The 24008-nt window shown below is 41.7% G+C and overlaps 1 protein-coding gene across 1 annotated transcript in view; it reads right to left on the reverse strand.

Annotated features, from left to right (window-relative positions):
* The window catches only part of SLC1A1 (solute carrier family 1 member 1), a 72625-nt gene that overhangs the window by 34247 nt on the left and 14370 nt on the right, over positions 1 to 24008 (reverse strand). The window contains exon 2 of the mRNA XM_084766573.1: positions 1740 to 1880. Within this exon, the coding sequence (XP_084622699.1) occupies positions 1740 to 1880 (141 nt within the window). The remainder of the gene's footprint in view (positions 1 to 1739; positions 1881 to 24008) is intronic.

Raw genomic sequence — 24008 nt, forward strand, 5'->3', positions numbered from 1 at the left:
TTGTTTTTGTTTTTAACTTTCTCCATAAACCAGAAGACTTAAACCATGTCACACAGCACATGGCTTATAAGCTTTATAAAGATGCATGCAAAATATTCTCTATATGTACAAATGTGAATATTTTTATTAAGAGAGAAGCCCAAGACTTCATATTGTCTAATAGAGTACACGAACAGGTTTAAGAATCTTTGATAGGGAGAAAAACTCCAAGTTATAATGGCAGTGCTTACGTGGGACAGGCAGACAATGAGAAAGTACAGAATAGGGAATGGTGCTGACACTGGTATCCTCAAATCCATTTGTGCCAGCTGAACTGAATAGCTGTCCCCTGCTCCAGGACACCAGTGATATGGCAAACCATGGGCCCAGTGTTTGCAGGTTTTATTTATTTTTTAATGCTAGAAATCTGAGTATTGATAAGAAATCTTCCAAACTTTAAATGTGTTCAATAATTTAAATAAGCAAACACTATGAGACAAATGATGGGCCTTCTGTTTTGCCCCACCCCTTAGGCTTTAAAGAAACTGGTAATTTTTAAACATAATTAAACCCATAAATAAAAGTAATTAAATGTTCTCTTAGGTTTCTAATAAGCCAAGAACAACAAGAATACTTAAGAAAAATGGCCTGATAGGGCTCCAGTCTGACTGGGGTTTGGCACTTGGGACTAGGTAAATGTGACAGCTTTTCAGAAGATGCAGTTGATGAAAACAGCACATGCTGACAACCCCTCCCCCACCTCTAATGTCAGGACTCAACAGACTGAGCCTTTGCTGTAAGCGTGTAGAAGAGAGTGCTGGAAGGAGGACACATCAAGACTCTAATTGCAGAGTTACATAAAGCCTTGCTGCTTCTAGGCCATAGCACTAGGGAGAAACATCATGCCACACTTCCCCAGGTGCCAGACTACAAGCAGTACAGAGTGTACATTGCAGCCACATACCAACCCGGAAGAATGGCATTACAAAAAATAATAATAAACCAAGTCAACCTCCACATAAGAGTGCTTGTTTCTGTTTGAAGGAACTCTGAAATATAATAATCTGAAAGAGAAAAACCATTTCCAAGTTCAACTGTGTTACATGCCCTAATTTAAAAGTACTAGTCATCCAGTGAAACCTTTCCCATAGCTCTTGGCTGCTGACACCATGGCAGGTTTGCCAGGCAGGGCCCTAACATTACTTAGCAATGCTGAACTCTGTGGAGGCGTGGAAGTGGGTGAGGAGCCAGTAGGAGAGGCACCCTCGGGGCAGCTGCGCAGAGGTTAGTGGGCAGGAGAGGTTAGTGGAACTAGGAAGTATAGGAGCTAGCTACTGAAAACATGATCAAAATTGACAGCCACATTTTCCCTGAGCTGATGAGCTTGCATTTCCATGGCCAGATATTCATTTCCCCCTTCTACGCCCGGAGGTAAAGTTTTTCCTCATGATATGTTTAAAAATAGCATCTTGCTCACAATACATCACATGTTAGACAAACAAAGGTTTGAGCTGCATTTGTTAACCACTGTTGTGGTCAACAGTGCCAAAGGGGCAGCCACACAGTGACGCAATGCCACTTTGAGAATCCCACTACATTTCAAGTCAAGGGCATATGCTTTTCAAAGGATGGCTGTGTGCGTGTGTGCGTGTGTGTGTCTGCCTATATGATATGCTTAGTGCATTCTGATTTTTCCATAATTAGTAAAGAACAGCCCAGGTTCTCCTGCGCCGCTTAGATAATCAGAGAACACAAGGTACCTGTGATCATGCTGGATATAATCAATGGCAAAATAACAAGCTTCAGCATCCTCATTAGAATTTCTCCAGGAAAAGCGAAGTAGAACTTATCCAGATTGGAGAGCTCGCTGTGTCCTCGCACCAGGACTCCTATGGCAATCCCTAGGAAAAACAGGAAAGAAGGGGAAATGTCATTAGTTCTCCTGCATATAATTTGACAGAAAAGTACTGTGGGATGCAAACTTCAATGGCAAGAAAAACTGCTTAGAACATCTCTCCCAAATCTATAAGGTTTAGACTTAGAAAATCCAAGAGGTAGTGAATAGGAGGCACACGTTAAAAATGTAAAAAACAATATTCTTTGCGTGGAAGGTTTTGTTTTCATTTCATCAGTTATATCTGTCGTAATGACACATCATTTAAGACTCCTGTGGGAATGAAAAGATTCATCATCACCAGCTTCATGTCCTCCTTGCCTCTTCTCTCCCTCCCTTCCCCTCTGTAGTACCGAGCAGCAAGTCCAGGTTTCACGCATGCCCAATAAAGGCTCTAACACTAAGCTATACCCACAGCCCCCAAGTTCACCATCTTTGGCACCCCACTCTAACTCTTTTCACAGGTCACCTTAAACTCCATCCATAGCAGAGACCCTCTACGTATCTTATAGTTTACATATAGCTGCAGTTTTCTCATAAGTGCTTTTTGAAAAATAAATTTTGGGGGCTGGAGAGATGGTTCAGTGATTAAGAACACTTGCTGCCCTTTCAGAGGACCCAGGACCAGCTCTTAGCACCCACATAGGAGAATCTCACAACTACCTGCCACTCCAGTTTCGAGGGATTTGACTTTGTCTCACCTCCTCAGATACCTGCATGCATATGGTACACACAAATACCATCAGACACAAATGCACACACACACACACACACACACACACACGTGTGAGTGCACACACACACGTGTGAGTGCACACACACAAGTAAACAAATAAATAATAAATCTTTTAAAGATAAAAATTTATAGTAAATTCTTCTCTGCTTATGCAGCTCTTTGATTTTAACCAGAGCTGAGGCTACAGGTGTGCACTGCCACATCTAATGAATTTACGATTACTTTGACAGGTATCACATTTCGGAGCCCTGATGTTGCCTAGCTGTTTCTAAGTAATGACATGCTTAAGTCTATCAGAAGACTGTATTTTTATTGTTAATTATGTGTATATGTGTGTGTATCTGCACGCGTGTGTGGGGCATTACACATGTGACTGCAGTGTCTGCAGAGGCCAGAAGAGGGCAACAGATCTCCAGGAGCTAGAGTTACAGGCTGTTCTGAGCTGCTCCGCGTGGGTGCTGAGAATTGATGCCCTTAACTTCTGGGCCATCTCCTCAGCCTCAAGAGTCCATTTATGAAGTTTCTGATCCTGGATTTCCTTATATTTTGAGCTTTGTAATTATGTTAACACATGGACATGGTCATTATTAAGAAACCTTCAGATCTCCCAGATTAAATGCAGGGTCTCCTGAACCTGTGCCACGTCAGGTGCCAGTCACAAGCCTAGATAGCGGCCTGAGTTTCCAGATGAACTTCTCAAAGTCAGGGCTCCTATGCCCCTCTCTTTGGGTTCCATTTGTCTGTTTAAACAGATTACAAAACTGAAGCAAACATTAAGGATGTCACAAAGCACAGGGATGAATGGCCTGGGGACATGATCCACAGTCCCATGAATGGGAGAAGGGTACAGAACTTCCCTGACCTGTGGCACAGTACTTTCCAGAACCTCAATCTGTTCATTTATCTGGAAGTATTAAAACCTAAGCCTCATTATACAGACATGATTGGTTACATTTTCACTATTGGTTTATCAATCATTCCTCTCTTCTAGGAATGAATGCCTTGACTCACAAGGTTGATTGGTTGCCCTGGTGACCAAATGCATCGTGAGGCTAGGAAGGCACCGCTCGTTAATCTTACTCCAAGGATTTTATGTGTGTCCAGCAGCTCTGGGCTCCTACCTTGTCTGCTAAAGTTCCAGTAACCTACATGAATCTCAGTTTTAAAATATTACCCAGGGGCTGAGTGTGGTGGCACACGCCTTTAATCCCAGCATTTGGGAGACTGAGGCAGGCAGATCACTGTGAGTGTGGGGCCAGCCTGGTCTACAAAGTGAGCCCAAGACAGCCAGGACTACAAGAGAAACCCTGTCTCGAAAAAAAAAATGCATGGAAAACTCCAAAAATAAATCATAGATTAGTTATAAATAACTTTTCAAAGAAGAAAAAAACCACAAAATGTTACCTATTCTCTGACATCTTGCCTTAAGATGTCTATGTGAAAAACCACCCGCTGTGTGAAGGCCCAATTTAACAATGACTTTGATCGCTAAAACTCATAAAATATTAAGATTTTCTTATTATCTTGTTCTAAATACTTCAAATAATATCTAACTGCCCTGCCTTTTCCTCCTCTCAACACACACGTCTGTTTTAAAATCAAGAAATAAAGGAGACGGGTGAGTCTCTTCTCTTCTTATGTCACCCTGATTAGGGATATGTTAGTTGGAGGGGAAGAAAATGACTAATTCACAGGGAGACTCAAGAAGGAAATCACTGAATACATGAATTCAGAAACTCAGAGAGTTTAGGAAAACTCATTTGGGCACAGTTAGTCACCACAGGGCAATGAAAAGGGAACTGAATTTTAAGGAATGATAGAATCCTCACCAAAATGCAGGTGCCCATCCTTCACCCACTTCTGGTCCAAGTGGATGAATCATTGCAAGATGCATTTTGAAGAACTTTAGCTTTAGCTGAATTTTATTCTTCTGTATATTCTTTTTAAAAATATTTTATTAATTTATTCATATTATACCTCAATTGTTATCCCATCCCTTGTATCCTCCCATTCCTCCTTCCTTCCCGCTTTCCCCCACTCCCCTCCCCTATGACTGTGACTGAGGGGGACCTCTTCCCCCTGTATATGCTCACAGGGTATCAAGTCTCTTCTTGGTAGCCTGCTATCCTTCCTCTGAGTGCCACCAGGCCTCCTCATCCAGGGGATGTGGTCAAATATGGGGCACCAGAATTCATGTGAAAGTCAGTCCCCACTCTCCACTCAACTGTGGAGAATGTCCTGTCCATTGGCTAGATCTAGACATGGGTTCGAAGTTTACTGCACGTATTGTCCTTGACTGGTGCCATAGTTTGAGTAGGACTCCTGGGCCCAGAACCATCCATCATAATGTTCTTTTTGTAGGTTTCTAGGACCCTCTGGATCCTTCTATTTCCCCATTCTCCCATGCTTCTCTCACCTAAAGTCTCAATAGGATGTCCTCCCCTCTGTCCCACTTTCCTGATAAGTAAAGACTTTCATGGGACATGCCCTTTGGGCTAGTGCCCAGATATAAGTGAGTATATACCATTAAAATCTTTCTGCTTCTGGGTGAACTCATCCATTATGATCATTTCTAGTTCAACCCATTTGTCCACAAATTTCGGGAATTCCTTGTTTTTAATAGCTGAGTAGTATTCCATAGTGTAAATGTACCACAGTTTCTTTATCCATTCTTCTACTGAGGGACACTTAGGCTGTTTCCATGTTCTGACTATTATGAATAAGGCCACTATGAACATGGTTGAGCATATGTCCCTATTGTGTAGTAGAGCATTTTCTGGGTATGTTCCAAGGAGTGGAATACCTGGGTCTTGAGGAAGCCCTATTCCCAGTTTTCTGAGAAAGTGCCAGATAGACTTCCAAAGTGGTTGTACCAGTTTGCATTCCCACCAGCAATGAAGGAGTGTTCCTCTCTCTCCACATCCTCACCAGCATGTGGTGTCACTTGAATTTTTGACTTTAGCCATTCTGATGGGTGTAAGGTGGAATCTCAGAGTTGTTTTGATTTGCATTTCTCTGATGACTAACAATGCTGAACATTTCTTCAAGTGCTTCTCGGCCATTTGATATTCCTCTGTTGAGAATTCTCTGTTTAGTTCTGAGCCCCATTTCTCAATTGGGTTACTTGGTTTGGTGGTGTTTAATTTCTTGAGTTTTTAAAAATATATTTTGGAAATTAGACCTTTGTCAGATGTAGGGTTGGTGAAGATCTTTTCCTAGTCTGTAGGCTGTCACTTTGTTCTGTTGACAGTGTCTCCTGCCTTACCTTCTGTATATTCTTGACACATATTGATAAGTACACATTTCCCAAATTGTAGTTATAAAACAGAAGAACTGTATTATCAACACAACGTAGTGCATATGTTAAAACCTACTGTTAGAGACTTGTGAACAGTTAAGATACCAAGTACTCAAAATAGTTTCAATAAATTTAAAAGACATGGCGTCCCCATTTCTTGCTTGGTGAATTGTCTGTGCTGAGCTGCTTCAGAGACTACCAACAAATGGCTTCAGGTAAAGCTTGGGCTTTTATGTGCAAGGAGTCTTGTTATATAAAAATAAAGGTGTAAGTACGTGAACTTAGAAACATCAGCAGTCTTAAAAGTGCTCCATGGAGGAGCAGGAGTCCCTGAAGAGCACAACCATCACATTTGCATTAAGAATGAAGATCTGTGCCTGTAATTATCTCTGCCCCAGATGACTGCAGGCTAGACAAGAAAAACTGCATTATTTTCCTCAGCCTTTAGCCAGATATGAATTTTTATGGGAAAAACAAAAGAGCTGCTATGTGGAATAGCTGAAAATAATTGAAAGTAATGCATGATGAGTAAATAGGGCTTTGCATTTGATAATTATGATTTCTGTCATAGAAATGCCAGCCAAGCCCCGAGGAAGCAGTCAGAGGTTCACAGCTGGCACCCTGGCATCCTAACCTAAAAGGGACAGGAGAGTAACATCAGTCAAGGGGTACAACCTGAAAGTGGATGTGGTTTACTTTGGTGTCCAGCAAATTTGGAGACATCAGATTCAGGCCAAATAGCAGCAACTCAGTGCTTCATAAGGCCTGCGTTCACTATGGATATCTATTCAAGGCAATGGCGTCAGCTGTAAGGAAAACTCAGCAATTCTTGAGACAACTGGATCCCAGGAGTCCATGAAGTCCAAGGCTAGGGTGTTAGTGAATAAGAGGAAAGGCATGATCTGAACTCTTGTCCATGACTAATGGAAAGTTCCAGACTCGCACATCAGAATGAAATGCTTGCCTCTTCCTTTGTTTACTGAGCAACCTCGTCAACTCTCTTGTCAGCGCTGGCTCCCAGTTGCTAATGAGCAATAGTTTCAACGAAGTGTTGCCTATCTTGTTTGTGATGTTTTGCTTGTTTCTTATTTACTGTTTCCATGCCAACAAGTGTCAGGAACCTTGGGCTGGGTGAAGGTATATGACGTCTGCAAAGCCAGAGGGTGTTGTGAAGAACTTCCAATCTGGAGGTATACAGCCAAGCTCACCGAGGAGGGGCACTTATCCAACAAGGGAAGGGGTCGATCAACTACCTCTCTAATGAGAGACCTTTAGCTAGGCCAACAGAAATAACTAGATACATACTGCCCCAGGAATGGACTCAGACATTTTTCTGGACTTTCCTTCCCACACATCTGCACGACAACTTCTAAGCAGGTCCAGAGGTGCATTAGAAAGAATACCGGTAGTAGTTGAAGAAGCTCAAATTCTACAACTTCTTTACCTTAATTTCTCCCTTAGGCTGGGGCAAAAGTTGGATTAGCTGACTCCAAAGAGCCCTTCTCCTGCCCAGGAGGCTGGGAACTCACCCACGCCTTGGTTTCCTTGCTTTAAAATAGGGACACAGAATGTTGGCTCTAAAGAAACCTTCTCATGCCTTGTCCAGATCCTATGCTAACACACACACACACACACACACACACACACACACACACACACACACGACAGAAGAAACACAGGAAGAAAACAATCAAGACCTCAGCTAAGGATTCTTAAATTTGAAAGCTGAAGTTTAAAAGAGAAGATGCAAGAAATGCCACCACTTCATGGTCCATTTTCTGGACAAGTAATAGAGAAAAAAATGGGGTGGGGGCTGCAGCTAGCATCAGCTCAGCCTATATTGTTTCTCCTCCTCCAATCTCAGGGACACATACTTTCCATAGTTACAAAACGAACCTGGGATAGAAGCTGAATTGCACTGGGCTCAGACTCAGGAACCCAGTTGCCTGTAATAGTTGGTAATAGTTCACTGCATTTTAAATAATAGTTCACTAGAACACAAATTAATTTGAGCTTGAAATAAGCATCCCTGACAAAGGAAAATAATTATCATCAGAATATTTACTGGGCATTAATATAATATGCCCTTTTGTCCTTCTGGAGCTATTCTGAGATGAACATTAGTGAAAAACATAGAAGGACCCTTCATTATTACAAGATAATGAACACATAATATCTTGCAATAATACAGGGTACACAGAGCCAGTTCTCTCTCTTGCTTTATACCACAGTACACCTTTACCTTTTCCTTATCTTTTCTCATTCCTAAAGATCTGAGTGGTCCCATGACTGCAGGGTCTTCACAGGAATTTTAGCTTAGACACCAGATGGACAGGTTTGCAAAGCTTTTATTTTCAAGTCATTAAAAACAAACCATTATTTTATCAATGTAAATGTATCTTTTATTCTCCAGCCCTTTGTGACATTTCTGCCAGAAGGCCTCTGCTTTCTGCAACATTAGTGGGCTTCCTTCTTCTCCAAATTATGTTGGGCGCCACAAGTAAATGCAACTTTTATTCACCTGAGGCTTACTGCTGAATCAGCTCACCCTTCCCAGCTCCTTCTGAACCCTGGCTGGCTGGTTCAACACAGCTGCCTGGCTGAAACTCCTCTCCAAGCTGACGGATTCAATCTGGCTTCTTTCCACTTGTCACAGAATTGCTCTGCTTGGAAAAAAAACTGCCTCTGAACTCCACAAACAGAACTGCCCAAATTCAACTGTACTTCCAAACTCTACTGTACTGTCTCTACTATATTCCTGTTCTGTCTGTCTGTCTCCTGTCCTGTCTGTCCTGTCTGTCTGCTCTCTTATTCTCTATTGTCTGTGCTGTTCTCTTAAGTTGCCTCTCTTTCCTGTGTTTCTCGTGAGAGCTGGACACATTCCATCTCTGACTCATTCTGTCAAATCTTTCTCTGATGTGTTACCTTGTCTGCCTCTTAATTAGATGTCACTTTCAAACGTGGCTGCTTCCTTCTACTGCCGCTCCCCAAGATCAGCTCCGGGAATGGCAAAGAGGAGAGAAGGGAGGTAGAACCGTGGTAGGGAGAATTGAGCAGGTCATGAACGACTGGTTAAGGGAACCCAACCATTGGTTGAACAACTAGCTAGAGGAACCAGTTGTTGAGGAGAGGTTGAGGAACGGAGGAAAAAAGAAATACTCAGAGACTCAGGCATGTGCAGTACAAGCTGAAAGTCTTATAGCCCAGGAGAACTTTTCTTCTGGCTCTCCGTCTGTCTCTGTCGGTATCTTGCTTGCTGTCTGTCTGACTCCTTGCTGGCGTACTTGCTTGCTATCTATCTGTCTACCTATCTTGCTGTTCCCCATCTATCCAGCCCTCTTCCTGTTCCCCATCTCACTATAGCCTCCTCTCTCATGTCTGTTACTTGCTTGCCTTGGGCCAACCCCAGTATTTTATTGAAATGAAGTTCAAATTTTTTTCCATTACAGATTGCATCATGATTTTTCCCCCCATCTTTGCAATCACTAAGGCAATCAAAAACCAACAGAGTAACAAGGAAATACAAAAAGTTCTGTAACCTACAACAAAAATCAATCAATTTTCAAGCAATGCTCAGCATGGCATGATCATTTTTTTTTTAACAAATCATGGGAAAGCTTAATCATAAATTTCCCTGGCTAAAGCCAATGTGTTTGCAAGATGGTCATGGCAACATAGCTTGAGCTAGACATTCTTTAAAGAAAAAACTTGATCCAGTCCCAGACCAACAGGTATGCTATCCAAGCCTAGGCTAACTGCCAAGGGGTCCTCTATTGTAAAATATCTGTAAAGCATGCCATTCCAAACCTACCTTCTATTGCTCCCAATGCAGATTCTAAGGCAACGTTTCTACAGGTAACAGCATCTAGCCAGGCACTGTTATATCTAGGTCTTAACTTTCTTATATGCAGTTTCTGCTTGGGTGCTCACAGTCAGAGCAAAACTTCTATCACTGTCTCAAGCCTTTGGCCAGAAGCCCTCTTTGAACATTCTCTGTGGGGAAAAAGTTTTCCCTGTATGATAAGCCTCTACGACTTAGCTTCATGACTGCAACATTCTACCAACCCTACATTGTTAGGGATTAAAGGTATGTACTAAGGCTGTGTCTTTATTCCAGCCACATCACATTGTAATCCAGGACATGTCTGCATCATACAGACTAGAAGTTCTTTGGATGTTATCCTTTGCCAGAGCAGCCATGTTGCTGGATTAAAATTCCTCCACATATCCTGTCCTGTGTATCTGTGATAACTGTTTTCATATGTTGGTTGTATCAAATTAATTTTTTTTTAAAAACTGGGACCATTTTGTATCTCTTTCCTTAAAAATTCATTTTTGTTATATGCTAAAATTATTTTTGGCATGCCCAATTAAATTCACATGCAGATTTACAAATCTAAGTCTCATAATGATACATTCAAAGACCTAATGTTAGAAATCAGGCGCTCCACCAGCCTTCCCTTCAGGGTCTTGGCACTGACAGACACCAGAAACATCATCACCCACTGCTGCCAGGTATGGTGCTTTCCCATTGTCACTATCAGTTACATATTTTCCTGTGTGACACATGTGTCCTTTACAAGGTCCCTCCTGACATCACAGTCCTCTCTCTCTGTCTCCTGATCTGTCTGTCTCTATCTCTCTCATGTCCTCACTCTGAGACACTCCTCACTCCCCACTTTCCCCCAGTAAACCTCTTATGGGAGATCTGTTGTACTGTGTGATCTCTTAGCAGCATGCCTGGGCCAGGACCCACCAAGGTACCTTCCTCTCCTTAATCCTAACACCTGATATATACACACTATCTTATAAATGTGAGCCCTCTAAACACCTTAAGACCTATTAAAATGTCCCTGTGTATATTAAATGTTTCATAAAAACATAAAATGCACCCAGCTTGCCTCAAAGAAGATGATAAGTTGGCTTCAAATGTGGCAAACCAGCCACTGGGCAAAATGTCCTCCTTTTTGCCACAGACAGAATTCTGCCTAAAAATAGGCAAGTTTAGATGCAGGCAGAGTTGATGAACAAACTCTGCCAAGACAGGGTAAGCAAGTCCTCAATAGTTCATGCCTCACAAATATGTCTGTCAGATATATTGGGCCAGAAGGCTGAAGATGATGATCCAATGTTATAGAAAGTGCTGGGTGACTGTTCAGGCAGTAAACTGTCTCGGTCAGTTTTTCAATTTGGAAGCTGCTAACCTGCACTTCTGGTTCACTGAGGTATTTAAGTTTTATTCCTTCTCAAATCTCTGATGGGGTTGTAGACCAGATAGTTTAGTCTTTCAATTAAGCTTTGCTTTTAGATCAAGATAGTTAAGTTAATAGAGATGAGATATGATAGATATTGGTCTTCATTCAGAAATTTAGACCTAACAAGATAGGAAAGATATTTACTTCAAGTTTGCAAAATACAGATAGCCAGATCACTATGAATGTAACATTTATATAATTCCTGATTGTCTCATGGTTCTTCCTGCTATATGTAGTTTATTTTATTCACATGTAATAATATGAATGTATACATTAAAAAAGAAACATAATAAAAATTTAAAAACATAAAATGCTAATTGTTTATATGAAACAACATTCATTAGTCATGAAATTTGATTAAGTTATAAAATTTAAAGTTATACACATAGATTTTAATAAGACTAAAATAATTTGTACCATATATAACTGATAGTATAAAATCATATAATTTCTTTTTCAAAGTATTCTTAATATAAAACTTAAATATAAGGTTTTATCTCTTAAATCTGGACTATATAAAAATTAATATATATGTTACTAAATAACTTTGTGTTAAATTTTCTTTTCAAGAGGCAGATTATAAGAAATAGAATCCCAATGAATAATAACATTTAAAGCATTGGCTTATAAACTCTTATTTATGATTATGTACATGTGATTGTGGTTTTGTTGTCACTTTACATAATGTATTTAGTACCAAATGTGTCTATAAGTAAGTGTTTATGTAAATTTGAGTTGCTAACTTGGCACAGCTTCCTTTTGGCCTCGTCATTTATGAGCTCTGTTATTTTAGATAGAGAAAACCTGACCCTGTTGCCTGCACCTTGTCCTTAACAATGGGCACAGTAGACTGTCAACATTAGGAAGCACATAAAAGTAAGCCCATTTCTAATGAATGAAAAGTAATGGCAACTAACATTGGCTTTTGTGGGCTATGCATTCTTCAGAGATTTTTCTCATAAGATCTTCAGACACAGCTAAGGCTCTGACATGTATCATGGCCACAAACCTCAAAAACAATAGAACTAGGGTTGAGAGAATTCAATGTTAGATATTTTTTAGTATATCTAAATTAATTTAATTAAGCTATAAATTTAATTTTATATACATAAATTTTAATAAGGACTTAGATATATGTGTATATTATAATTTGTATCATACATAATGGGTACCATAAAATTATATGATTTACTTTTCAAGATATTCTTGATATAAAACTTAAATGTAAGGTTTTATTTATTAAATCTGGACTATATATAAATTAAGATTTAATTAAGCCATAAAACTCATTGAACAGAGAAATATTTACTTTTGTCCCTTAACTTAAAAAAATCCAAACAAACCAGAATTGAACTTAGGACTCATAAAATACCTACGGACTTCACTGAGCATGGCATCAATTTCTAAACCACTGGCTGGCTCTGAAGTAAAATTCTCAGGACCTCACTGGAAACAGAAAGTCACTTGATATGCTTGTTGATGTCTTATGAAATACGTTCCTTTGTGGTTCAACGACCTAACTGAATCCTGTCACTATTTACTCTGTCCAGTGATCTGTTTCAGGCCCAGGCATGCAAGATGCAAGCATGGCTGATACACAACCCTTCCTCCAAGAAGCACCAGTCTGTGAAGACCAGTCACAGATGTAGACTGGCAGAGTAGGCTTCTTACAGAACTATGACCAAGCCTGACAGAACTCCATGCCAGTTGATGGAGATTACTTTTACTCACTCAGCAATTCAGAGAACCTACAGTCAGAATTATTATTGTACCAAGAGTACACTAGAACAAATCCATGGAAGCTGTGGAATGTGATGAAAGCCTGATTCAGAAGACACTGGGTGAACCATGTTAAGCGCAGAAAGAGGGAGAACAGAGCATAAGTCTACGCACAAGCATGAAGACTTAAGTTCAGATCCTAGCACCCACGTAAAAAGCTGGGTGTGGCCATATAAGCCTATACATGCCCACACAGTGGTCCATCTGCCAGCCTAGTTTCAGGTTCAGTGAGAGACCTTTCTTCAAAGGGATATGGCGGCAAGTGATACAACAAGATACCTGATGTCCTCCTCGGCCTTTGTCAGGTACCACACACACATGCACATCCCACAAGTGTATTGCTCAAACTTTGATGTGCGTTTAAATCACCTGGGGATCCTGCTAAGGCAGGAGTAGCCGAGATGTAAGTGAGCCTAGCCTAGCAAGATCATCTGTAAAGGACATCCTTGTCACTGATGACAAAAACCCACACGGCCAAAGAGAAGGATCCTGCTGCAGGCTTCAGGCAAGAGGAATATGGCTTAGTCAACATGCAAACAAGTTGGCGAGTCCCTCTGTAGAGGTCCTGAATAAGGCAGTATCTTTGCCCGCTTTCCCCTTCCTCCCACTCAGCTTCCCTTCATGAGCTTCCGTCTGCCCTTCCCTACTGTGCCTCTGTGTGGGTCTCCAGACTTCTCTGCATCACACAGCGTTGTGATGACAGAGGGACATAGATGAAGGAAAGGGCAGCTACAGTTAGCCATCTCACCGTTTCTGGCCACACCATCTCCAATAGTCAAGTTCATCTGACAAGAACCGCCCTAGAAATTTTTTTTTCCTTACAATTCTGAAGTGGAAACAATGTCTCTCTCCTATCTACCTAAAACTGTGATAGACTGTGTGGATCCAGTTTGACTTATAGCAGCCATCTTGAGCTGTCCCTGAGTCATCCTGGCCAGCTTCTCCCCCCCCCCCCAGCATTCTCCACCACATGCAAATAGCTTAGCCATTAATATGGTATGTGGAGTTTTACACCAGACTCTGGAGTTCCAGTGCCAGGAATGGGCCTGACTTCACTCAATAGTAGCTTGAGACAATTCGGTGGTGTTCAGCTTGGATGCACTCACTAACACAACTCAATTCATACGTATCTCCGCTTCTGGCAGTGCCCAGAACTATGTTTCTGTCAATGGGTCTCCAGAAAATTGCACTCTGTGCACTCCTGGCTGTGCCAGTGTTTCCCTTTGCTCTCGCCACACCTGGGGCTGGATCTCACTCTAGGGCCAGGCTTTGCCAGACTTGGAACTCACAAGCTTCTGCCTCGGCAGGTAGTAGTGATACCACTTTCCACCAAGCGAGAGGGAACTGCAGCCTTCCCCAAGGTGGTGGTGGGACGGACTGGTGCAAGAACTCCACAGCGACACCTCTACCGAAGCAGATCTTCCCTCTCGCCCCAGTTCCTATTTTCAAGCACGGATTCTGTTGGTCTTCCAAGAACTGACAGGTACGCATATGGCAGGATGTGGCTTCATGTGGTGGCGAAACAGCAACATTCTGAAAAGTTTTACATTTTGATTCAACAAGGGCAGCTATGTAAAGCATGCACCTGATGCAGGTTTAGCAGTGAAAACCAAGCAAGCAAGCAAACTCTTAAAAGTCAAAAATATAAAGGCAAGGTCATTTCTCCGGGGCCTGCAGCAGCAGCCACGTGAGTAAGGGATGGGCAGCATCGAGTGGCCACAGTGAACTCATGAGTTCAGCCCCTCGGTCCCAAGTTTCTTCTCGACGAAGAGGAAAGCCAGCCATAAACATTTAAATGGGGATGAGATATAAGGACCACCTGGTGGACGGCTGCTTGATTGTGCAGCTTGCAAATACCAAAGAACAGAGAGGAGGGGTACTGTCTGGATTTCTGTGTGGAGTTTAAATATGGTGTAATAATGTGCTTTATTCCAGAGGCACAGAAGAACACAAGAGAGAATAGCACCACTTGTTGCGTTTTTAAAAACATATACATGTATTTCTATGCAATAAAGGTTTGTCTTTTCTTTTTTACGAATATAGCCCACCTTGAGACAGGCAGACTTTGAACTGCTATTTCTCCATAGAATATATAAAATGGCCACTAGTTCCATGAAAAGAAATGATTAGTGGTGAGTGAATCAAAAAAACCACAAGATACTGCTTCACGCTCATTAGGCTGGCCATATTAAAACAATAACAACAACAGACCGAAATTAGTAATGTGTAAGGATGTGGGGAAACTGGAATCCTTCCGTACTGTGGGTAGAAATGCAGAGTGACCCAGACCCTCTGGAACACGGGGAGTTCTTTTAAAAAATTCACCACAGTTATCATATAACCCACTCCTAGGAGTATACAGCGTATACCGCAGAAAACAGAGGGCACACTGCCACACAGAATCCCACAGGAAATGCTCACAGTAATAGTAGTAATAGTGACTGAAATGTGAAAGCAATTGGAGTATCCATCAACTTCTAAACCGAGTTAGGCGCAGCTCCACAGGGGAATGCTATAGAGAGGCTGGGTGGCGGTGGTGGCGCACACCTTTAATCCCAGCACTCAGGAAGTAGAGGCAGGCAGATCTCTGAGAGTTCGAGGCCAGCCTGGTCTACAGAGTGAGTTCCAGGACAGCCAAGGCTACACAGAGAAACCCTGTTTCAGGAAAAAAAAAAAAAAAGGGAGGGGGGAACCTGGGGGAGAGCTATAAAGCTCTAGCTGCCATACACTCCAGCCTGGCTGAACCCTGAAAACCTTACATAAAGAAAGAAGGCAAACACACAACGCTATTGCTGCGTGACTTTGTCAATGTAAAATGTCCAACAATAGACAAACCTCAGACGCAGAGACAGACAGGGCTAGTACCGACAGCAGGAACAGGTTTTCTTTTGAGAACACGACTAGAAATAATGGTGGTGGCTGTGCTAAATAAAGTACATACATTAAAAAAAAACCATTGAATTGTATACATAGGTGGTAATTTATGTGAGTTACATTCAGTTAAAAATGATACACACACATTCAATGTACACACACACACATACACACACACACACACACACACACGCAAATGAAGCAAATTGATTAAAATGGGAAAAAGGAAAGCAGGTACTGAGTGTGATCCACTCACATTCTGATTGCTTAATGATTCGATGGCTTCTCCTGAGGTGGGAGTAGAGGCAGCAACATAAGGAGACTTGTTTATTCTTTTCATCATCATATTAATGGCACAATGAATGCCAAAGCTGTGGCATTTGTTCCACTTGGTAGGATGTATGAGAGCTTATCAGATCTGAAAGTCTCACCATCTGGAAATGATAGTTTGAAGCCAGACATGTTTATTAACAGCTTAAAGGAGACTCGTTCGTTTAAGAAGAGTTGTGATTGCAGACTGTAGTTCATAACCTGCAAGGGTGGTGTTTAAGACTCATTTTCACTTACAGAGTATAAAAAGTGAATCAAGTCAGCCAATAGAAATCCAGGATTCTTGTAAGAAGAATGTGAGCTGCAAAGCACTGGAAGAAAAGAAAAACAAATGATCTAAAAAAATATCTGTCATAATGAAAGAGTGACTTATGTGCCTGTTTCTTGTAACCATTTTTGCTACACTTTGTGACAGCTAAAAGGTCGGTCCTCACATGGTTTACAGCTGCAGTGGGTCTGATTTATTGTATTTCATGTGCATGGGTATTTTCCCTGCATGCATGGATGTACACCTGGTGCCCACAGAAGCCACAAGAGAGTGTTGGATCCTCTAGAATTGGAGCTGTGAGCTGTCATGTAGGTACTAGGAAGTAAACCTGGATATCTGTTAAGAACAGCCAGGACTACCAAGTCTTTTCAGCTTCCCTGGTTTCTTGCAAGGAACTTCCAGGAGTTATTCAGTCCTCTCTTTCAGTTTCTAGTAGTGTGACTGTAAGCTATTTAACCTCAGTGAGCTATAGCATCCTTACCCTGGCCTCCCCGCCTGGCTATCGTGAGCGCTCAGTGAGATAATGAAGGCAAGGCTGAGCTGGTCCGGGGGAGGGCTCAAGCAGTGTTTGTTAAGATTTCATAGTGAGAGAAGGCAACAATAATAACAGCAAAGGTGGACAGAGCAATGCTTCCAAAACACTGAAGTCCCTCATACAAATATAAAAACAATCAGATAATGGGAAGAGAACTCAAGAATCTGGGTTCTAATCCCACTTCTACCACTTAGCTTTGTCATTAATATTTTTGCTTTTGGGTGCTTTCATCTGAAAGACTCATCAAATAATTTAGGAAAGAAGAAAACTGAAGGAGAAAATGCACCCGAGAAGCACTTTGCAGTCTAAGGCAATATTGCCCACTATTCATAGCTTAGAACATACAGATCTTTTATCCCCACTTCCCAGAAAACCATTCAAATTAGAGAGATATTTTGGGTGTAAATTTTGAGGCCTAAACACATATTCTTGGTGGATGGCAGAACAAAATTTTCCATTGAGAGCAGGAAGAAACTCAACTTCTGTTTATTTCAGCTTGGCCCATGATGGTCTTTAGACTTACAAACATGCATGCAAGGACCAGGCTTAGAGACCTGGAAAAAGATGCTGAAGACCCAAGGCAGACAAGAAAGTGGGCAAACATGGCATAAGGTAGATGTACAACTGGGCCCAAATTGTATTAAACTTGTATTTCCTAGCTTTAGGCAGAAGGTAAATGGCAGCCTCCTCATATCTTCCTCATGTCACAGGGCAGGGAGGAATGACACCTGACACTGAGACGGGTTGAGCACTAGATGTTGCTAAGACATGAAGGAAGTCAGAAACCTCCTCTTCTCTGTCTCCCCTGTCACATGTGTCCTTTTCTTTAGGGAAAGTAGAAACCCATGCTAGAAGTGATAATGGAATCAGAATGATTCCCCAACAGTCCCCAACACTTTCCCCATCTGACAGAAAACACACACACTCACACAGACACACACACACACAGACACACACACACAGACACACACACACAGACACACACAGACACACACAGACACACACAGACACACACACACACACACACACACACACACACACACACAGCATTAGCAGGTATCTGGAGTTGGAAAGGGCCAAAGTCTCTTTCACCAGACTTTAAGCAAGCCCTGTATATGGCTGCCACAGAGACAGTGCCCATGTAATAGCAGAACCTTCCCATTGCTCCAGGAACTCACACTTGAGTCAAGGGTTTTTATTTTTTTGACCTGTAATGTCCAGCTATTCTAATATTGCCCATTGAAAAGAATATCCTTTCTTCTTTGAATACGCCTTTGTCCGGGATCAGCTGAGCACATTTTTGGGAGTTTATTTCTGGAATCACATTCCTGCTTCGTTGATCTGTGTCTGGCCTCTCATTGTCCCAGTTTAACTAACCATGTGAGAGTAACAGTGTGATTCCCCTGATTTTCTTCTTATTTTCTGAAAGTAATTTAGGTCTCATTCCTTTGACTTCGGCGTACACTTTAGGACCAGTTTATCTGATCTACCTGAGAAAAGCCCTGGTGATGTTTTGATGGAAATTGTATTAAACCTATAAGTCAGCTGTGGGAGAGCTGACACCTCTATTGTTTTGAGTCACCCAGTCCATGAACAGGTGTGAGACTTCTTTTACTCACAGGCTCTTGACTTCTTTCATCCCTGTTTTGTACTGTTCAACCTAGCGCCCCTGATTCCATAAAAGATAGGATATTAACTGCATGGTGTTTGTAACATGCAGAATTTTCTAGAGTCAGCAGTGTGTCCAGTATCTTGCTTTTGGGAGCTAATCTACATATCAAAAATTGCCTGTTTCCAGTTGTACATTACTATAATATAGAAATAAAAATTTTGTATGGTGTCTTCACAACCAGAAAGCTTGCTAATAAGGGTTACTTTATAATTTCTTGAGATTTCCTACACAGAAAATGTTGCCATCTATGAGTAAGGACCACCTTCATGCCTGTCTCTGTCTGTCCTTGTGTCTCTGCACACCCCACCCCCCGGGTGTGTGTTGGTCTGTCTAAGCCTTGCATTTCTTTTTCCTGCCCTATTACATTGTCTAAAGCTTCTACTGTGATGCTGAATAGATGTGCGACTGTATATCTTTGTCTTATTATTCGTACTCCTAAGGGGAAAGTATTCAAAGTTCCCACCAAAGACATATTAGTGCTATAGTATTTTTTAATGTATGGAATTTTTTCAGAGTTAAACTTCCATTGTAGTCATTGCTTACTTTTCCTCCTCCTCTGATATGATCTAAATGTTTTTGTTCCTGTAAATTTGATGTGCTGAAAAGCTAATCATCCATGCTACTGTGTAACAGGTGAAACCTTTGGAAGGTGGTCAGGTCATTAGAGCGGACACTGATGAATGGGATCAGTGAGGAAGGCCCTAGAGAGCTGTCTTGCATCTTCTACCATAAGAGAACACAAAAGGAGGTGCCATCCATGGACCAGGAAATGAGTCCATCACCAGACACCAAATCTACTTCTAGAACTATGAGGGGCAAATTTGTTTATATGTTACTCAGGTTATGACATATTTATTATTACAGCCTGAATGTCTTATGATATGCTCTCTTAAACTTTGATATGGCTTCTGCTAAATTTAGTCAAGTTCAAACTACACGTTACCACAGTTTTAACATCCCACCCAGACTCTCGCACCTTTAATTCACATTCTGAGGAATTAAAGAGATAGGCCCTAAGAAGCCATTAAGCCATTAGAAGCCAGGATTCAATAGCTAATTCATTCATGGATTAAGGGGTTAATCTTGAGAATGGATCTACACAGACACTAGTTTGGGTCTGCCTTTTGTGAGCATCCCTCTTGCCATATAATGCCATTGCCACCTTGAGATTCTGTAGAAATTTCCAACAAGCAAGAACAGCCTTGTGGAAGCAGCTTCTAAACCTTGGAATGTTCAACCCCCAGAACAATAAACAGAATGAAGCTTTATTTACTAATCACCTCACCTCTGGAAATCAGACTAAGATGTGGTTAAAATAGCTAAACAGTGGTTAAAATAGCTAAACAGTAACTCCAACGGCTTTTCTGACATTAAGAATTCAGTAGAATTTAACTTATGAGTGTGTACTAATCATTGCCAGGCAATAGTCTAGGTACACAGCAGATGAAAGAAAGGACGTTTGTTGACATTACCATTCAGTGTCTGTGGTTTTGGCTATTTAATATTAGAGCTCCCAGTTTTCTTATCCACCAATAACAAACTCCCTGAAAATTGAATTAGGAAAGAAATTTTATTTACAATTGCTCTAAAAGCCTAGGATGCCAGGCATAGGGGCACATGCCTTTAATCTCAGCATACTGGAGACAGACAAGATCTCTGAATTTCAGGCCAGGTCTGCATGGTGAGCCAGGACAGCCAGAGCTATATAGCAAGACCCTGTCTCAAAATGAACAAACAAACAAACAAACAAACAAAAAGCTAGGAATAAACTTAACCGAGGTGAAAAACCTCTATGGTAAAAACTAAAACACTGAACAAATAAATCAAAGAAGACACTAAAAATAGAAAGAACCCCCATGTTATGAGTTGGCACATTTAATATCATAAAAATGTCTATATAACTGAATGATGTACAGATTCAATGCAATCCCTATAAAAATCCCAATGTCATTCTTCACATAAATAGAACAAAAGAATCTTAAGATTCCTGTGTAAGTATAAAAGACCATGAAAGGCTAAAGCATGAAAGGCAAACAGAGCAACGCTGGAGGTATCACGATGCCTGACTCCAAATTATACTACAGAGCCATAGTGACATGGCTGGCACGGCACTGGCTCAAAACCAGATCTGTAGACCAATGGTATTGTGGACTGAGAATTAAACCTACACAGTTGCATCCATGTGATTCTTGACAAAGATTTCAAAAAAAAAAAATGTTAGAGAAAAGAAAGCTTCCTGAATAACTAGTGCTGGGGAAGCTGGAAAGCCACTAAAAGGTAGACATCTACCTTGCGCCATGTACAAAAATAAACTCAAAATGGATCAAAGCTGCCAATGTAAGACCTGAAACTTTGGAACTGTTAGAGGAAAATGTAAGGGGAGCTCTTCAAGACATGGTTCAGGGAAGAATTTTCTAGAAAGAATTCTAATAGCTAAGAAATAATAACAAGAGTTGACAATCTTACACGAAGTTAAAAAAAAAGCTTCTGCACAACAAAAAGAAACATTTTCCACAGTAAAGGCAGAGAGTAAAGAATAGGATGACGTTTTAACCTGACAGGGGATTAATACCTAGAACTCAAAACAATTAGATGTCAAGGAGCCAAAACAATTCAATCAATAATAAGTGGGCTAATGAATTGAATAGATAGTTCTCAAAAGAAATACACATGACTAATATATGAAAAAGTGTACAACGTCTTTAGCTATAGGAAAAATGCAAATTGAAACTACATTGAGACTCTTCACTTTCATCCAAGTCAGGAAAATGGGAAAAGTTTCAACAGGAAAACAGAAAGTAAAACAACACCCATATAGAAACATGCCCCAGTGAAACCCAAGACAGAAAACAAATCCTTATTCTCTGTTGGTGGGAATGTAAATTGGTGCAGGCAGTCTGGGATGTTGTTTGGTGGAAGGTGTCAGAGTAAATATGCCATCAGTTTCTTGGCAGGTTCCTAACTGATGCTGCCCACTTGATCGTCCCAATCTCATTCTCCACATTTCCAGTCAACACAAACTCCATGCCATTTTCTCCTCCTCCTCCTCCTCCTCTTCCTCCTCCTCCTCCTACTACTACTTTTTCTTCTTTTGGTTTTTTGAGACAGGGTTTCTCTGTGTAGCCCTCGCTGTCCTGGAGCTTGCTCTGTAGACCAGACTGGCCTCGAACTCACAGAGCTCCACCTGACTCGGCCTCCCGAATGTTGGGATAAAAGGCGTGCGCCAACACAGCCCGGCTCCGTGCAGTTTCTTAAAGATGCTCTGCAGTGTCCTGCTTCCACACCCTTGTTGACAAAGATGCTTCTCTTTGGAAAACCTTTGTCCTATTGTTGCCTAAAGATATCTTCCCATTCCTACTTAAAGAGCCTCCTTCTCCACGAAACCTGTTCCAGACCTGTCTCTGAGCTGCAAAGTTTCAATTAGTCTTATTTGTACTGGTTATGTACTCTGGGTGTCTCTGTCTCTCTATCCCAAACAGTGTGGCCAGCCCTGTACTCCACCGCCCAGCACTGAGCTTCACACACTGTAGGTCTCTGACACAGTAATTTATTATAATTATATCATTGCTACTTAGTGCGGGTACCAGGCAGCCACTTCTTCATCTACCTTGTCCATGATCAAACCTGATCATGATGGGCAAAAGGGAATATTCGGGAAGAGGCCATTAGAAGAAACCTAGGATACAGAAAGAGACATGGGTATAAATTCTACCATTTCCCCATGATTGTCACACACAGATGCATCTTAAATGTGGCCTGCACAGTCATCCTGACACATGGACAGGCTCGCCCTTGTCTATGACTAAGGTGCTAGGAGCATGAAGTTCAGGGCCCACTTTCTCCCAGGCTTCTGGGAGCCCTGGAGAGTCTCCTGTATTCAAGTGAAATGAGAACTGGCTGGAAAAAGTCTACTAGCAGGAATCCAGCCTCTGGAGCAAGTACCCCACTGGTTCAGAGGCCTGGCTAGTGGTGGCTCTCTTTCCCCTGAGCAAGCGTGTCAGTGCGACATGCATAGCTAGGTCAATTTCTGGAAGGTTGATCTATGACCTGGACCACAGGTTCTAATGCACTCTCTTCTTAGAGTGGCCTGTTTCGCTCGTCTCAAGGGAAAGTCTATCAGTGTGTTGCTCGTGTGCTGATAAGATACCTTCCTTCGTCTACCCTGTGGCCATATTTCATTCTCTTCTCTAGTCAGTGAACATTTAGTCTCAAATGACGATTTTGTGGCTTCAGGAGGCTCCGGAGTCCTCCGCTTGAAGGGCACAGCTTTTCCTCAAGTGTAACAGGAGCTCCTCGGTCAGGCCTTTACAGCAGCTCATTTCACAACTTCTGTAAAAGCACCTTGACTCATTACACAATCTTAAGAAGGCTCTCTTGTCTGTAAATAAAACCCAACACCGTCTCCAACTGGAGAGTTTACTCAGGAGCAATCTGAGATCAGATTAGCTTCAAGGAAAGGAAGTGACCATTAGCTTGACTCTCTGGAACTGCCACAATGCTGGGATTCTGCACTCGGATGGACTTTAAACTCAAAAGTCTATGTCTAGGTATCTGGGGCTCCCTAACTTTTCTCAGCGTGCTCTCGCCTCTGCTTACAAACCTTGGGTCACCTTGAATCTGTTCTCCAAGATTATGATCTGAGCAGCCAGCTGAACAACTGTATACCCGTACTCCTACAAGGAGCCCAAAAACATTCACTTGTACTTTCAAGTGAATTAAATGTACTTCAAGCATTTGTAGTATCCCCTAAAATCAAGAGGAAGGCATCCACCCCATGTGGAAAGGCTAGCTGAGGAATCTATCTGCAAATATGCTGTAATCTTCACTGGAGGAATAGCACAGACAGACCAGTTTAAATGATGACCTGTCAACCCTTTTCCTTAGCTCACAGGGCCCTGAGCAGGACCCAGGTGACAGTAAGAGCCAGGGATGAGCAGTGACTAAGGAATCCAGAGTTCTAGATGTGGCCACTGACTTAAGAGGTTAAAAAGAACAGCCAGACCTAACAATCATGACCACTCCCACCAATGTAATAACAAGTGAATGGGGATTACTAGAAAATATTAATGTTTAATAAAAGCAGCAATGTCCCAGAGGCGACGTGGAACTGTTTTTCAGGTTCTGTAGTTCCTGAACTGGCACTGCCCAAACTCCATCACTCCAAAGAACTCAGAATCTCTGCAGTCTAGTGAAATCTAGGGAATTCTCTGGGTGTGGTGGTGCACACCTTTAATCGCAGCACTGTGAGGCAGAAGCAGGTGGGTTTCTGTGAGTTCAAAGCCAGCCTGGACTACACGGAGTTCCAGGACAGTCAAGGATACATAGTGAGACCCCATCATAAAAACAAGCATCCCCTCTTTAAAAACAAACAAACAAACAAACAAACAA

This window comes from Acomys minous (assembly GCF_964271855.1).
Source record: "Acomys minous genome assembly, chromosome: 2".
NCBI classification, from domain to species: domain Eukaryota; kingdom Metazoa; phylum Chordata; class Mammalia; order Rodentia; family Muridae; genus Acomys; species Acomys minous.